Source organism: Gouania willdenowi, chromosome 15, assembly GCF_900634775.1.
Source record: "Gouania willdenowi chromosome 15, fGouWil2.1, whole genome shotgun sequence".
NCBI lineage: Eukaryota > Metazoa > Chordata > Actinopteri > Blenniiformes > Gobiesocidae > Gouania > Gouania willdenowi.
In genome coordinates, this window is record NC_041058.1 from 8140691 (window position 1) to 8158287 (window position 17597).

General features: G+C 38.4%; 1 protein-coding gene across 4 annotated transcripts in view; it reads right to left on the reverse strand.

Annotated features, from left to right (window-relative positions):
• akt3a (v-akt murine thymoma viral oncogene homolog 3a) overlaps positions 1 to 17597 on the reverse strand; it is a 74063-nt gene that overhangs the window by 19856 nt on the left and 36610 nt on the right. For all 4 annotated transcript variants that reach the window (XM_028468353.1, XM_028468352.1, XM_028468355.1 and 1 more), the window contains 8 exons: positions 17310 to 17435; positions 14618 to 14729; positions 12226 to 12370; positions 11487 to 11618; positions 11260 to 11325; positions 7675 to 7743; positions 3304 to 3426; positions 1483 to 1611 (listed from right to left, as the gene is read on the reverse strand). In XM_028468353.1, the coding sequence (XP_028324154.1) occupies positions 1483 to 1611; positions 3304 to 3426; positions 7675 to 7743; positions 11260 to 11325; positions 11487 to 11618; positions 12226 to 12370; positions 14618 to 14729; positions 17310 to 17435 (902 nt within the window). The remainder of the gene's footprint in view (positions 1 to 1482; positions 1612 to 3303; positions 3427 to 7674; positions 7744 to 11259; positions 11326 to 11486; positions 11619 to 12225; positions 12371 to 14617; positions 14730 to 17309; positions 17436 to 17597) is intronic.

Consider the following 17597-nt stretch of genomic DNA (forward strand, 5'->3'; position numbering starts at 1 on the left):
ACATTTCATTGAATAATTTAATGAAAATTTCCCAGATTTTGAGATCTTCCAACAATTTGAGATTAAAAATGACTGCCATAATGTGAAAGTAGAAAACTGAGCTCTGTAAATATTGTGGATGTTTTCTATCTGGGGCTGAGAGAGATATTTATAACTGAATTAGTTGGTAATTTACAAAATGTTTAATGTTTTTTCTATTATTTTCACTTTGTCAGGCGAGCCGAATTTGATGCTCTAGAGCAGTGGTTCACAAACGGCGGGCCGCGGCACACTGGTGGGCCGTGGGATTTTGTGACAACCACACATTATTGCAATATACAACTACACAAAAATAATTATTTTTTAATTTACTACTTCGTATGCACTATATATATATATATACATATATATGAGTAATATGGTTGTTTTTGTCACATTTTATTTGGCATTGGTAAATAATTATGCACATTTACAAATATTGCACATGATGTGAGAGATAACACGTGTTAGAAAGGCTATTTTGCACAATAGGTGTGCCTTCAGATTTTCACTTGTATTTTGGTGTACCTTGGACACTAAAAGTTTGGGAACCACCGCTCAGTTCTTTAACTTTTTTGACTCAAGTACCCTCTTTTTCATATTTCTGAATCCATGTACCCCCTTTGTCCCACGACAGCATTTTGCTTAGAAAACTATTGAAAAACAACTATAGAGCATAATGGAATGAACGAGTGATAACACACATTTTAAAGAATCCCATTTTGTAAATAATTTGGGATCGTGACCCCAATCAAGAATTTCTGGCGGCCCCAATCATACAATCATTTTTTAACGTGTTTGAGCTCAGATATATAAATACATATTTTTACTGCACTAGATTTATATTTCAAAAAGGTTGTGTGTTGTTTTAAGTAAAAGAATAATCTATTTAAATTTTTCCAAAATTTCAGGTGACCCAATTTAAAGTCCAGGCAACTCCGAATAAGGGCCCAACCCCAAGGTTGAAAAACACTGATTTAGTGACTCCCGAATAGATTTATTTCTATAGTTTTTATAATTTCCAGTCATCTTATGCCTGGAGTGGGACTCTCTCTCTCTCTCTCAAGTACCCCCTGTAGTGCCATCGCGTACCCCTAAAGGGCCAGATTTGGCCCTTCGTTTGACATGTGATCCTTTGGAATTTTGTATTCTTTTTGAGAGGATGATCAGATACTTTTTAATCCTACATAGAAATAAACTGAATTTAAAAACCAGCTGCAATAGTGCTACAGTGTACTATGTAAATATTTGAAGAAAACCAGTTACAGTTTAAGTATTTAAGTGTATCATTAAGCCCACAGTCGTGTGCAGTTAATATATTCAATTAAAGCTACACTGTTAAAGATTCAACAATAAGAAAAAGTTTGAAAAATCGTGAAAGTTTTATAAGAAAAATGAAATTTTGTGTCCTGAAAAAGAGGATCAAGTGAATAAATATTAGTGGAAAAGGAAGGGAAGTATTACCTCAGGTGCGAGGTATTCTGGCGTCCCACAGAAGGTCTTCATGGTCGCAGCGTCTGTGATTCCTTCTTTACAGAGTCCGAAGTCTGTGATCTTAATGTGACCGTCTTTATCCAGCATCAGGTTTTCCAACTGCAAACAAGCAAGAAAACGTCTCGTCATCTTTTATTGTGACTGATAAATAAATATATCAATAATACAATTTGAGCAGAGGTGTGCCGATATATATACTATACTGTATATATACTGCATCTTGATTGAAATTGTATTAAATTAAATAGTGCTCAAAGTAAAAGTTACTAGTTACTTTCACCCCCATGTTTATTTTTGGTAATAAATCTTGCCACGATTCCCTTGCGTACAGTAAACATCTCACGTATAAACGTAAAAAGGAAGAGACAAAATCTTACACAATTGGTACTTAATTTATTTTCCATAAAGACATCTGTATAAAATAAAAGGTTTGTCAAAATGTACTTTAAAAAAATAACACCAATGAATTCAATTAAGAACAAAAAAAGCTGAATTGATGAACTGAAAAACTGGGAAAATAACTGGCATTCAATGCTGTTTTGGTTTTGTTACATTTAATCTGGGATGTGATGCATTTGTTGTCTTGTCATTACATTTTTGTTGGTCATTTTAAAACAAAAAAAAAATGATAATTTACTAAGTAACAGTTGGATGTAGAAATATAACAAATTACATCTTTTAAAACGTACTTAAGTACACGCAAATTGACTGATTTAGAAACATACACAAAAAAGTACAAGTACCCATAAAAGCTCAAATTACAGTAACGTGAGTAATTGAAAAAAAAATCGATTCGGCGGATATATTGCAATATTTTACCGCACGATCATCATATTAATCCAAAAAAATTAGCAAATCAATTTTTGAAATCATGTTTTAACGAAAAAACCATATGCATAGCACGTAACCGACGGTCACTGGGTGTCAGTGAACCACGTCAGACCTTGTTAGACGCCCACACTCCTTAATGCATTTTAGCTTAAGAACTTAACAGAATCACAATCTGTTGTAGAAGCAAAAGTTTAACTTTTTGAAAAAATGTCATTTGACGGTTTGATAAATATACCACTTGTGATATTGGTACTTAACTTACGGTTAGTTACCATTTACTTGTTCTTGCAAGTTTTTTAAATAAAAAAAAGAAATACATTGTTTCTCATGTAAAGATTCATAATGCAATGTATATCATATTGTTTAGTATTCGAATACACCGTACCGTAACATGCAAATCGTATTGTATCGTCACATTCATGGTCATGCATAATCTGTTACTTTCACTTCTGGGTTTGAGCTTTCAAAACAAACAGTGTACAGAGTTGACGAGGGATTCCATTTCAGGAGTTACAGTGAAGGCTGCTCATCCTTTTAATTTTAATAGCACGACTTTTTCTCCCACTCTGGCTGCCTCTTCTTCTTCTTCTTCTTCTGTTTTCTTGGCTGCTGTGTTTGGGGCTGAGGCCAACCAACGCTTCCATACAGACACTCAGACAGACCCATGGCTGCCTCTGGCACCATCACCTCCCTCTGCATCCACACACTGCATCACGTTAGTGCTACAGAGTGTGTGTGTGTGTGTGTGTGTGTGTCCCACTCTTTAATTACCACACCATCCTGAGCCCCTCATTTACTCCTTCTGAATGGAAAAAAAAGTTCAAACCCAGAAGGTGGAGATGCCAACACACACAAAAGAAGTTTTTTTTTTTTTTTACTTCTTCAAATAAGTGATCAGACTCGTGCACCTGTCCCACAGCACGCTTCTTGATTTTTATTTTTTTTATTTTTGTTTTTTACCTTCAGGTCTCGGTACACGATCTTGGCTGAGTGCAGGTAGTCGAGAGCCGAGACAATCTCTGCGCCGTAGAAGCGCGTGCGTTCCTCTGAGAACACGCGCTCTCTGGACAAATGGAAAAACAGCTGCAGGAGGAGGAGGAGGAGGGGGGGGGGGAAGGTTGGGGGGAGAGAGAGAGAGAGAGAGAGAGAGAGAGAGAGAGAGAGAGAGAGAGAGAGAGAGAAGGACAGCAGGGACAGCACAGCAATAATTACTGATTTATTGGAGGAAATTAGCACAACACAAACTGGCTGCTCGCACCATATTGAGATGATAGATAGCAAAGGGGCGGGTGAACGGAGGGTCTGCTACGTGTGTGTGTGTGTGTGTGTGTGTGTGTATGGGGGGCATCTCAGAAAAGGATGGATGGAGGTGCTCACAGCTGGCGCCTCATCTAGCAATCCCTCACACACGCACGCACGCACACACACACACACACACACACACACACACACACACACACACACACACACACACACACACACACACACACACACACACACACACACACACACACACACACACACACACACACACACACACACACACACACACACACACACACACACACACACCTTGCTTGTGTTATGTTGGCCAGTACTGATGTAGAGTTTAGCATCAGGGGCCAAATCAAGGTTTTAATCAATACACTAGAAGCGGAGATGTTAATATTACAGGTATTAAAGGTACTGTATTAAAGGGTTAAGTATAGTATTAAAGGGTTAAGTACAGTATTTAGAAATATACTCAAAAAAGTACAACTACCCATGAAAGCAACTCAATTACAGTAACCTGAGTATTTGTAATCCATTACTTTCACCTCTGAGTTTGAGCTTTCAAAACAAACGTATAAATGAAAATATGACCTCCCACTGCAAGATCATAAAGCTACTATATTCTCCTACTCTACTCTAAATAAATAAATAAATACATTTTTAAAATTTCACCATGTGTGAAACCTCAAGAGAAATATAATCTCACGAAATGCAGACAATTCAATTCAATTTTGTTATAATAACATCACCACTTTATTCTCGAAATATTACAACTTTAATCTCAAAATATTACAATTTTAATCTGGAAATATTGTGACTTTATTCTCTGAATATTACGCCCTAATACGCTGTCGTAGTGATGCATTTGATTGTTGTCTGATCATTAAATTTTTTTTGTAGTTTCACAATGTCCGTTGTTCATTTTAAAACAAAAAAAGATAACAAATTACTTTAGTTATTTTAAAACATACTTGTGTTTTGTTGCACTTTGTGCTCTTTACTTGATTACATGCTTTTATACTTGTCTATTTTATTCATTTTACCACTGTGAAGCCCAGTGTGACTATTGTTTGTGAAAAGTGCTATACAAATATATTTTATTTACTTACTTACATACAAGTTAAATTACTGATTTAGAAATATACCCATAAAAGCAACTCAATTACAGTAACGTCACTATTCTACTCTAAATATATATATATATATATATATTTTTTTTTTTTTTAAAAAAAGGAACATAAATTTAAAGAAAATTTACATTTTAAAATATAATTTTCTTTTTTTTAAACAAAATAAACATTTCCAAATATATATATTTTTTTAAAAAAAGATGTTTTTTATTACTAGATATTTCAGGCGACCCCACATGGGTTCATGACCCTAACTGGCCCTTCCCCCCGAGCATCAGCTTTTATTCACTCTACTCTTGTATCAAACTACCTTCATTTTCTTTTTCAAACTCCAAATTAAACAAAAAATAATTTTTTTTGTGTCCCCCCCACCGGTATCTTGATCTGTCCTCTCTCCTTCTCCACCCACTCCTTCCTCCTCTGCAGCTTCCCTCTCCTTGCTGTCATGTTGTCACTATCACACAGCTACACGTGGCACCTAAATTACACCAGCCTGCTGCGCTGCACCAGTCGAGTCATACAAATTACCCACGAGGCCAAAGGACACACATCTCCCCCCCCCCCCCATTAATTGTTGAGGGAGGTTTGCATATGGCCACAGGAGTGACGCTAACACACCACCTTGCTCAAATGATGTTAGCATGTTGGTCCGCGAGCGCGTGTGTGTGTGTGTGTGTAGATGTTGCAGTGAGATAGGCTAACACGACAGGTGGGCCTTCATCAGTTTACTGGCAGCTGTGGCGGTGGCAGGTTTGTAATGTGTTGTGTGTGTGTGTGCGTGTGTGTGTGTGTGTGCACGCGTGTGTTGTCACAAATTGTAAAGATGAAATTTAGCAGTGTGTATCAGTCTGAACACTTTTGCTGGTGTGTGTGTGTGTGTGTGCTGGCTGAACCTCCTCACTGGGAGTGGAGCAGGTGACAGTTACACTAATGGAATGAACCAAGATTGCGAGAACGGGCCGATTAAAAAGCTGAGAAATGGAAAAGGGGGAGGGGATGGGGGCGGGGGGGGTCTAAACTCATTTGATCTCTGAATGTGCCACATAGGTGTGTTCATAAATTGACAGCAGTGTCTGAAGAGTGGATCAGAAACAAAAGGCGAGGAAGGAAAGGGAAAGCTATAGCTGGAAAATTAACGGAGAAACAACTTTGTTTTGTCTTCTTTTATGAAACAATATGTTAAGGTTTAATTTATTCAGACAACCTTTTTCAGGAAATGTACTTTGAAATGTACTTTAAAGTCCGTGTAAAGCAAATGCAGCCATTAAATAGGTCATAAATGTATTCCTTAAAACATGTTAAAAAAAGCCATTGAACCATTTATAATGTAATTGTGGAGCTAGGTTTCACAAACTGTGTTTCAAATTTCTGTGTTCAGGATTTAATGGGCGGGTCAGAAATCATAGCCGTGTTACGTAACAGAGCCATCATTAGCATAAACCCGACCCTGCTGCTGAAGCAAACCAAACTTCCACGGCCTCCAGCGGACGCAATTCGACCCCAAGCCGAAAACAAACCACATATTCGGACTCGGGGGAATAAAACACGTCCGCTGGTGCCACATTTTCCATGAAATGAGCAGTTTTTTTGCACAAGATTGTGTGTTTCGCTTTCGGACTTGGGCGGAGCAGACCTTTCCGCTGACACCTCGTTTGGCCTGATCCGAGCACTTTTGGAAAACCAATGGGAGAAGCAGTATCAACGCTGGAGCCACTTTCACACTGCTCTCTCCCATAGACACAGTACACGGAGTCGGTGCCCTTCCCGTGCGTGGGCGTGGTTCCAGCACCTCTAACTGACACGCCCCCAGCGTCTCAGAGCAGAGAGAAATGCTTGTTTTTCTATGATTTTTAGACCAAATTTTATATACTTAGTGACTCTTTTCATCTTTCAAATTTGGCTCAGTGGTCAATGACACATGTTTCTGTGGCGTGACAAACTCATAACACTAATTTATTTCTGCTTTACACGGACTTTAATCTCCTGACATGTTTCAAATGCCAACTGTCAGTCTTCCTCAGAGGCATCTACTGATTGCTTTGATGTATCCTTAGTAGAGCTGGATATCATGGCCAATTTCCTGAATCAATTTCAATTAATAAAGTTTTGAATCAATTAATAGCGATTTGATTTCAATTCAGCTTTGATTGATTGATCTTTTAAATTTCCCCCACAGCGGGATCAATAAAGCTACTCTAAATAAATAAATACAATTTAAAAAATGTGTGAAACCTAAATCTCATTAAATACAGACAAGATCCTGTTTGTAATTCAACTTTATTCTAATAAAATTAGGACTTTAACCTCGATACATTACGATTATAATCTCATAAAATTATGATTTATTAAGATACAACTTTATTCTCATGAAATTACAACTTAATTCTCTAAATATTACAACTTTACTCTGTTTTATGTCTTGAGGCCATTGAGTCTGCTGACTTTTATTTTGAAGCCTGAGGCCGTGTCATTTGTAGCCGCTTGGTTTGACAAGTGAGGCCGTTACATCTGACGGAGGTTTTGCTGAGTCATGATCCGTTTGGTCTGATAAATAACAGAGGTTTTCCTGACACCTCACTCTGAGACCTGAGCATGTCCTAAAATGTACACTGTCGATAAGGATACATCAAAGCAATCAGTAGTTGCCTCTGAGGAAGACTGACAGTTGGCAGTCGAAACATGTCAGGAGATGAAAGCAAATTTCAATGTAACTTTCCGGGAAAAAATTTGCGTGATTTAATGAAACCTTAACATATTTCTCCAGCTATTCTTTGGTGGACTGCTGTTACACATCCATCCGTGCAGGTGTGAGCAGAAAGTGATGGTTGTCAACAAACAAACAAACAAACATACAAAACCCCATTGTTATACACAGTTAATCTGTTTTTAATACTTAAAAAAAGTGTGTGTGTGAGAGTTTGTGTCTTACCTCGCCTCCGTTGACGTACTCCATTACAAAACAAAGGCGATCTTTAGTTTGGAATGAATACTTCAATGACTGAAACAAGATGCAGCAAACAGAGATGATTATTAATGCATTATCTTTAGCTTCTGACATGTGACATGTGACGGGCTACTGGTTTTTTAGAGATTCACAAACATTTAAAGTAGTTTTCACTGTGTTCTTGTATATAACAGTGAGCAGTTTATTGCAGGCTGAGCCGATCCAATATCAATATCAGTAAAAAACTAAAAATAAATTAAAAAAAGGAGTATTGGATAAATACATGCATCAAAAATCTGTGACATAAGCACTCTGAAACATAATTCGTTTTTATTGAATATGCTTATGTTTAAGTTAAACTAGTAGTTATTTTACTCTTTAAAAACATATACTTTTTAGTTTTTATTGGATTTATTGAGGCTATTTTTCAGGGTCTTCCAATTTCTAATTTTTTTAAAATTAATTTCAATTGCAGATTATTCTTATATTTAGGGTTAAAATGTATGTACAGTTACCCATTGGTTATTAAGAAATGTGTCAGTTTTTCTCATACCTACTGTAAGATCTCTTGATCAAGATTCTAACATTCCACACTACAAAGTAAGAAATAAAAGTTTGTATGATATCGGCTGATTCCCAATGCAGCAAATTGGTATCGTGTCGGAAGTGAAAACGCCTAATCTTTTGTGATTATGAGTCCGACTCAGCACTTCAGACTGTGTGTTTATCACAGCAGCAGCAGCAGTGGAGATCAGCTGCTTCAAACACCGGAGTGTTAAGCTGCTAAGTCATTTTCTTCTCCTCCTTATCTCTACGAACTACAGGAATAGTGCATTTAAGGCGATAAGCATTTGTTTTGTGCAACCGCTTCATCGCATTGTGTTACAAACACGTCAGATCATGACAAAGGCGATACGAGGCGATATAACGGGTACTAAAAATGGAACTGCTCCCTTGGTTCTACACCGTTGCTGCCCACTGCTCCTCTGGGAGGGGTTAAATGCAGAGAACACATTTTGTGTATGTAGCTCGCATGCCTTTAGCTTGTTTGTTCACTGTGGAGGCGCGGCTGGCAGCAGGCACTTCCTGGACTTTTGTGATGTCACAAAAGCCTGACCTCTCGTTTTTCAGAAGAGGGCAGAGCAGCAGCAGCAGCTCAGAGAGCAGGATTAGTGAGGTTTGCTGAAAGATGCAGGAAGGAAGCCCAATACATTTTTGGGGGTGTTTTTGATAAGGAATTAACATTGTAACAAGGTTAAAAGTTCAAAAAAGTTGATTTAGCATGATATAGGCCCTTTAAACAACTTGTTTTCTATTTTGAATGTTGATCCTTCCTCCTGATGGGGACGATTGTTAATGCAGTAATTGGAGTACACAGGGTGAGTTTGGAGTGTGAAGGAATACATGTACCATTGTATTACTGAGTCAATGCTGTGTACAGAGTGTTCCTCTTAACACAATTACTGTAATCAATTCATCACTTGTGAACTGGTGCTAAACGTCTCCAACAGTGGTGTAGTGTGCATTTAACACCTTTCAGACTTTCAATGATGTTCAATCTCTGTATTCCATCACTTAATACCATCATTATATCGTCACAGGTTGAGATCCACGTAGCATCGAATAGATTCATTGCTATATTTATTGAGTTGTGCTCTCAAAGGACAACAGATGAAAGCTAAAACACAACAGGATGTAAGAAGAAGAAACACGTAAAAAGTAAGGGTGTAAGAAAAAATCGATTTGCCGGTTTATCGCAATATTTCACCACACGATTATCGTATCGATCCAAAAAATGTCCAAATTGATATTTTCAATCATGTTTTAACCATTTAATCGCAATGACATATGCATCATGTAAACGCCAGGTCACTAGGTGTCAGTGAACCACATCAAACCTTGTTAAAATACCTCACTCCTCAATACATTTTAGCTGGAAGTTTATTTCACTTTATTTTCATAATACATACTTTGCACTTTTATAGATGTATGTGGTTCCTTTTTTAATTTAAGAACTTGAAGAAATAGAATCTTTTGTAGAACCAAAAGTTAAACTTTTTGGAAAAATGTAATTTGACAGTTTAATAATCATACCACTTTTTTTATATATAGGTACTGTTACTATTTATTGGCTCTTGCAAGTTTATAAAAAATGAAATAAATTGTATTTCATACCATTTTGTACTTGTAAATGTGATATATCGCGATGTATAGTGTATCATGGCATGCAAATCATATCGTATCGTCAGATTCAGGGCAATGCACAACCCTAGAAAAAAGGCCCAAATAGACTATTTTAAAGGATTTATTACTAATAATCTAATCTAATCTAATGTCAAACTCATTTTAGTTCAGTGGGCCGCAAATTTTACGCAGGAAAATCAGAAATTTCTACATGAATGTACCTTAGTTTTGCACTTCCACGTATAAATGTTATAGAAAGTATGTAAGGAACCTACAATAATTAAGCAATACGTTACACATATCAGTCCATGCAGAATCTTCACTTAAAATTTCCTTGATTTTGTGGCATTTTTCATTTCATCTGGGTACATTTTGTGGATTAATTTGAAGGAAATTGCAAGATTCTAAAAAAAATTTAAGTTGTTCAAAAAAAAGAAAAAACTGCCATCATGTGACATAAGCAATATATTGTGGCGTTTCATTGAATTTGTATATTTTGGAGGTACTGAGATATCAACAACTGAATTAGTTGGTAATGAGTTGATAATTTCACTGTCATTTTTTACTTATTTCCAAATTTGGAGCTTTAAAAGGCCGGATTTGATCCCCGGGCCTTGCGTTTGACACAATTCTGAATGAGTTTAGAGTGATAGAAAATAAAGAAGACTTTTCTGGCCCTGACACTCCACTACTGGTTTTTACGACCATGGCATGATCAAACTAAACAGGAGGAGTACTTTAAAAAGTTTAAAACACTTTTTTTTTTTCCCCTGTGAAGTTGTCATAAACTTGTTTTCTATATGTACTCCTTGTACAGCCAACACAAAGTGAATACGCAAATGATTTCACACACAGCGGGGAGTCCGGTCCCATTCTGCCTAGAACAGCAGGAGCAACAAAACATGATCATTCATCGCTTCAAACTGTTTATGTCTGTATTTGCTTATTCAAAGCGAGCGTGTGTGAGTGTGTGAAGTAGGTGTGTGTGACTGTGTGTGTTTTCTTCAGTGGGAGAAAGCTGCTAAACAAAAGAACAGTTGGTCTGAATCTCTTTGTGGCTGCAGGTGTGACAGGGGTAAACGCTGATGTGAACTGTAATTGCGTGTTGTGTGTGTGTGTGTGTGTGTGTGTGTTAGTGTGTGTGTGTGTGCATCTGTTTAAAAGGGAAAGTAGACTGTAGATTTGAACAGAAGCAACCATATGGTTGTGTACATCAAAGCAAACAGATGCGGCCATAAAAATACAACAATTCGGTGTCTAACTCTTAATTAGCCTCGTGGGAGTCAAGCATGTATAGGATCAATATGGACGTGCACGTTACATCTTACACTCTTACAGATGTCAGGACACGCTCTCCATATGTGTAACCTTGTGTTTGGTACTCACCGTGAGAAAAGGGTGTCTGGTGTTTTTAAGTACTCTGCTCTCTGTGAGCGTGTGAGCCACTTCATCCTGTGTACACACACACACACACACACAAATCAGCAGAACAGCATGAAATTAATGCAAAGAACTTAATGCAAGTAACAGGAAAGCATAAACAGATCAAATAAGCACCAAGTCATTGACATTTTAAAAGGCAGAGCATACATGGAGTAGATGTGGATCCAAACCTTGGCTATGATGACTTCTTTCTTGAGGATTTTCATGGCGTAGTATTTCCCACTGGCCTTCTCCCGAACTAGAATGACTTTACCAAACGTTCCTTTACCCAGCAGCTTCAGGTAGTCAAAGTCACTCATCGTCTGATGAGCAGGAAATAAAGTATTCAGTGTCAGATATGATTAGGTTTTAAATGTGAGTGCTTATGGCAGAGATGGACAACTTTTATCACAGTGGGAACATTCATGTCATCATTTAGAATATTGACCAATCTCAGCATTAATACAGGAAAGAACAAAAGTTTTTTTATTTCTTTTTTGTATTTTAGTCATTTTGATGTATTTTTGGTTTTGGTTTTGTGTATTTTGTTGGCTTTTTGCATATTTTTCTCTCATTTGTATTTTTGGAGTCATTTTGTGTGTTTTTCTCCCATTTCACATGTTTTTTTCTGTTTCTCTATCTTTATCTAATGTTATGTGTTTTTGGGTTATTTGGGGTTTTCTTGTTGTCCTGTATTTGTTTTGTCATTTTACGTGCATTGGGGTTTTTTTGATGGCATGTGGCCCCTGGGACACTAGTTGCCCATGTCTATCTTATGGTATTTATCAGTTTTTTAAAAAAAACACAATCAAGAGACAGGTTTTTAATACATTTTTGTATGATGTAACTGCACTATAACTCAAAGCAGAATTACAAAATATAACAGTTTCTGATTTGCATTAATAAATCTCTCTGATTGGGTGTAAATACCTTGCGTTTGTGGTGCGTTGTGGAGATATCCATTTCCTCCTCCACCATGTTGTCGATGTTGGACGTCGGGCTGCACTGGATCCTTTCCTCCTCTTGTCTCTGCAGCTTGTCTGCCACCATCTGAATGGCTTCCGTCCACTCATCTCTAGGTTTAGAAAAGAAGAGGCAAAGCAGACGAGTTATGGTGGAGCTTTGGAATTTCATTTCAAATTACCTCAGCTTTAAAATTTAGGGACAGTAGCTCATGCGCCATGATATTATATTGACACTGTGTCTCCCTGCTTATGTCCCATGACAGAGTAAAACAAATACATTAAAAATCTTTGTAAAATATAAGTTAAATATGTTGGTTTGAGCATCCTGGTCAAGAAAGCTTTTGAATAAATGAAAACGTATCATTTAGAGCACGTTTAATACAACTAGTCCATGTTTCCTTGCCTGTAAATGTGTGTGCGTGTGTGTGTTTGTGTGTGTAAGACAGAGTGTCTGCTCACCAATGCATTAACTGGAACAATACATTATTGTTCCCCAAACATTGTTCCTCTCCATTGAGATTCTATTAGAGACAATGTTCAACATCTGTTGCAACAACGTGCGTTACCTTGTGTGTGTGTGTGTGTGTGTGTGGGTGGGTGTGTGTGTCTCTGCTGTTCTGTGTATTCTATACTCATTAACCTCATGTGACATTGATCAATATAATGGCTGCTAAACACAGGCAGTCCTCGCTTTGTTCTCAAAAGACGTAGATAGTTTGAAATGGATATTTTTGATCTCACACACTAAATAAAAATGGCAAAATGTGGTTTGTCGTTGAAGGATCAGGGTTCAAAAAGGCTTCTCTGTTGAAGTTTCCTCTTGCTGATCTTCCCTCAAACAACGTTTATCCTGCGCCACATGCAGCAGGGGTTATATGTCAGAGCAGAAAAACCCCAACGGAGGTGAACCAAAGACAATATCCAAATACGCAGAAATCCTCTGAACTCGGCAGAAGCAAATTTGGGTTTACGAGCGCGTGCTAAGTAAGCTGTAAAAGAGTGTAATAATGAAACCTGTTTGACTCATAAAAAGATCACCTAAGTGTCCTTTGTTTTGTTTTGAGTTACATGCCCATATGCTTCCTTAAGGGATCTGGGAAGCACATTCATCTAAACCTAAACAGAGCCACATGTTTTTTAAGATGTGAACCTCTTTCATCTGCAAAGACATCTGAGGCTACCCTACACATTTCAAAACAAGGGCAAACTCCACGTAGACTCCTTCTGCGACGTTGGAACACTAATTTTGTGGCATTCGTGCGTGTTTTTGTGCGTGTGTGTGTGTAGCAATGGGGAACTCTCAAGGTCAGGCAGCAAATAAATGCTCTTTCTCTGTTTAGAGTGTTTTTTTTTCTTTATAATGAGGAGTTTTTTGGGCTAATGAGAGAAAATGGGCCTGCCTACAGTCGGGCTCCATGCCAACACTTGCCACCCTGTCTGCTCACGGCTGGGCTGAGGTAGCTGGAGTTCTGCCAGCTCTAGTACAGTACAATGGATACAGTAACATGCAAAAGAAAAAGAAAAAAAAAACACCCAGAACCCAGCTGTGGAAAATGAAACTTCTTTCCAAATCAAACTGGAGAAAACCAATGAATTGACTCGCAAACTTAACTTCAAGAAGCAATCATTAGAAAGTTATGGTTTTTGTGTGTAAATTTGATCATGTAGAAGAAAAACTATAACCAAAAAATGTGCAAAGCAAAGACAAAGTTGGACGCAGACAGCTGTATCACACACGCATATACACACACACACACACACACACACACACACACACACACACACACACACACACACACACACACACACACACACACACACACACACACACACACATGCGCACAAACACAGATAAAGAACACACAAACTCAAAGGATGCACGGAAGCATCTGTGGTCTTCTGGGCAAAGCTGTTCATTTTCCTGGAGATAAACACCTCAGCTTCTCAAAAAGGAACTGAGCAGCTGGAGAATTTATGCCAACACCACTTGAAAGGTCTCCTTTCCTTTCTGTCTCCCTCACCCACTTCCTTTCTCTCTCTCTCTGTCTCTCTCTCCCAGTCACCAAAATAACAAACCTTTTTACTTTACTGTCTACATAACTCATAACTAGTGTCAGTGATGTTTGAAAGTGGAAACTCAATAACTTCTTTGGGTATTTCTAACACAGCTATACAGTTCTTGATTTGAATGAGAATATGTCAACCCTTCCCTCTGAAGTAGTAACAACAAACACATGTTGTTGATTGAACTGAGGGTGACAACTTGCCCTTTAGAGGAACTTGTGTATCTTTGTGTGTGTGCTGTTTATTCACTAAACTCTAGCTGCAGGACTCTGGTGGACTGTGAGCAAACAGACCTCTCATCCGGCGAGTCCACGTGGAAAGTACGCTCGATGACAGTGGTCCACTGGAGACAGCGGATGATGAAGGTGTTTGGCTTGGGCCTCTCTGTCTTCATCAGTTGACATTCTGTAATCACAGGATGATTACAGTGAGGATTTGACCAAAGAAATGATGGGAAAGAAAGGAAGGAGCTTCAATCTCTACTTATTGGATTTGAAGTGACCATTGTGTTTGTTCAGCCAGGCAGGGAAGTCAAGCTAGCCCAGCCCATTCAGCTGACAGTAGCTGTTAACAACTGACAGCATCCGTCCCCATCATCCAGCTGATCATGTTCCATGCTTCCCATTGGTTAGAGTTAGTCACGGCGCTGCAGTTAAACCACTGCAACACGCCTACTTCTGCACGCTTCATCCGCAAACGCATTGCTGGCCACTCCCACCCCAGCTCCTCCTCTTTGTCTCCAGTTGCCATTTAACGTCTATGGTTCTGTTCCGGGGGTCATGCTGACCGCTCTCTCTGTATATGCCTTTCCATGTAGCTCATGAATGAGCGAGGGGGGATCTTCATTCGCTTCGGGCTTTCCATACAGCTGCTGGAATGGCAGAGAGGTCCCAGAACAGCCGTTTTTTGCTCTACACACAAACTCATTTTAGTTCAGGGGCCAAACACAGAAAAGTTTAATCTCACATGGGCCACAGAATTTAGGTGGAAAATCCATGCAGGATCTTCTCTTTAAATGGTTAACAGTTATGGGCAGAAAGCTTGGGCTTGATCACCCTGTAGCACGCCAACTTTGATGAGGGTGTCTCATGTTAAAAAGTCCGAAACACCTCCTGATTCAAAGGAACACTACTGATGATGCGTCCCAAATTTGTCGACTTTCTGATAAATAGTGCTTGTTACAATATTTCAACAGTAAATTATTCAGTTTGCTCAGCCTTCTTTTTCCCCAGTTACTCTGTTTAAGTATGGCAAAGCACATCATGTCAGGGCAAGGTCTCAATATATTGAAAGGTTAATGATAACATAATTTACACCATACAAATGACTGTCTTTCCATTTAAACTCAGAAATACATAAAGAAGTGACAATGTGATTTGCACACAAGGCCTGTTGAGAGACCAGGAAACCAGGTCAAGCTTTAGTGGGTGCAAAACAAAACAAAAAAACTGCATTCACCAATGGACAAACACACACGGAAAAGTTTGAATGCTAGTTGAAATTGGGTTGTTTGCCACAGCAGGCAATTATGAAATCTGTGAGGCAGATTTGTGTGTGTCTGCATGTGTGTGTGTGTGTGAGTGTGTGTTTATGAGACAAGCTTGTATGTATGAGTCCCTCTGCAGGGAACAGGCCTGCACCATCTCTGCTCCATCTGACCACTTCTGTTATTCATACACTCATAAACACACTCATAAGAACGTACAATAAACACACACATGTACTTGCGCATACACACATGCACACACCACCTGGCCTCCCAGCTTTGGGCAACAGATGTGGTCGTGCCAGTGTTGTGCCAAACCGCCAGGACAGAAAGTATGGCCTGGCTTGTCCTCGTCACAAACTTTCCCTCTCCGTTTTTCCTCGTTCTCCAACTCAAGTCTTGGTCTCCTCCAATGCGTTCTACGCTGATGATGCTCCATTTCTTTCCTGTTTCTCATCCCTTCCGAAGTTTGCAGTTAAAAATGACTTCAGTCATGGGATATAGGCACAGGGAAAATTGCGAGCCCCTGAAAATGTTGTTGAATTTCATTGAATTTGTGACTTTGGAGGAGATATCTATTTCTGAATAATTTGGTAATTTACACCAGTGGTTTTCCACATTTTTCAGCCCGCGACCCCCAAAAAGGTGGTTGAACACAGACATGAACATTCAAGAACAGTCATGTGGAGACAGAGCCATCTATAAGGGGGAATAAAGGGGAGAGCTTTTTAGGGCACATCCATAAAATCAGCAAAATGATTGTCCATTGTTCTATGAATCTGTGATAATCACATTTATTTATCTGAATAATATCCACTGTTATTATTTACTGTTAGTAAATAGTCATCTTAAAGATATAAATGGGTTAAAAGTGACCAAAAATGGCGGAAAAGCTGCTGAAAGTGGCCAAAAATTTTATATTGGCTTAAAGTGACAGAAATTGGGGTAATGTAACTTAAAAGGTAGCAAATAATGGGGCCGACAAATTGTGAATGTTTTTAAATTGGCAAAAATATGCATTAAATGTGGTGAAAAGAGCTTAAAAGTGACAATAATGGGTCAAAATATATGACATTAGGTTGGAAAAGTGGTGGAAAGGGTTTATAAATGCTGAATATGTCTTGAAAGTGGAAAAATGTGCAGAAAAGGCATTGAAATTTCATAGTGAAGTGGCAGACATGGGCAAGTGATGAAAATAGGTTAAAATATGGCAAGTTTGGTAGTTGCAGAAAAAGGGTAAAAATAAGCAAAAAAAAAAAAAATGCGCTCAAATTGTTCAAAATATATTCTTAGTTTCTTGAAGGCATTTGGCGACCCCCTACCAGTGTCTGGCGACCCCAAGGTTGAGAACCCCTGATTTCACAATGATTTTTATTGCCTCCTGCGCACCGAATTAATGCTCTATAGGTCCGGGAAACTAGCCCTCTCTTTCTATCACTTCTTCTCTCTCCTCTTCTATCTTTTTTTTTCAATTCACATATCGTGTGTAGGTAACATACTTGCTACAGAGAAGTTATTGAGGGGATAGGGCAGGTCGGAATCCAGAGGCTTCTCCTTGTAGCCGATGAAAGAGCCGTCTGTCTTCAGCAGGAAGTAACGTGGTCGCCAATTCTTTATGTATTCACCTGGTGGTATAGATGAAGAAAAGAAGAAGAAAAGGTAGAACATTAGTGAAATATGTTAATCATACAAAAGGGTGGGGTACTCAGATGATACGACGATTATCGTAATTCTGGTAAACAGAAAACTGCAGCAATAATACTGATGATATTAATACAGATTTGATT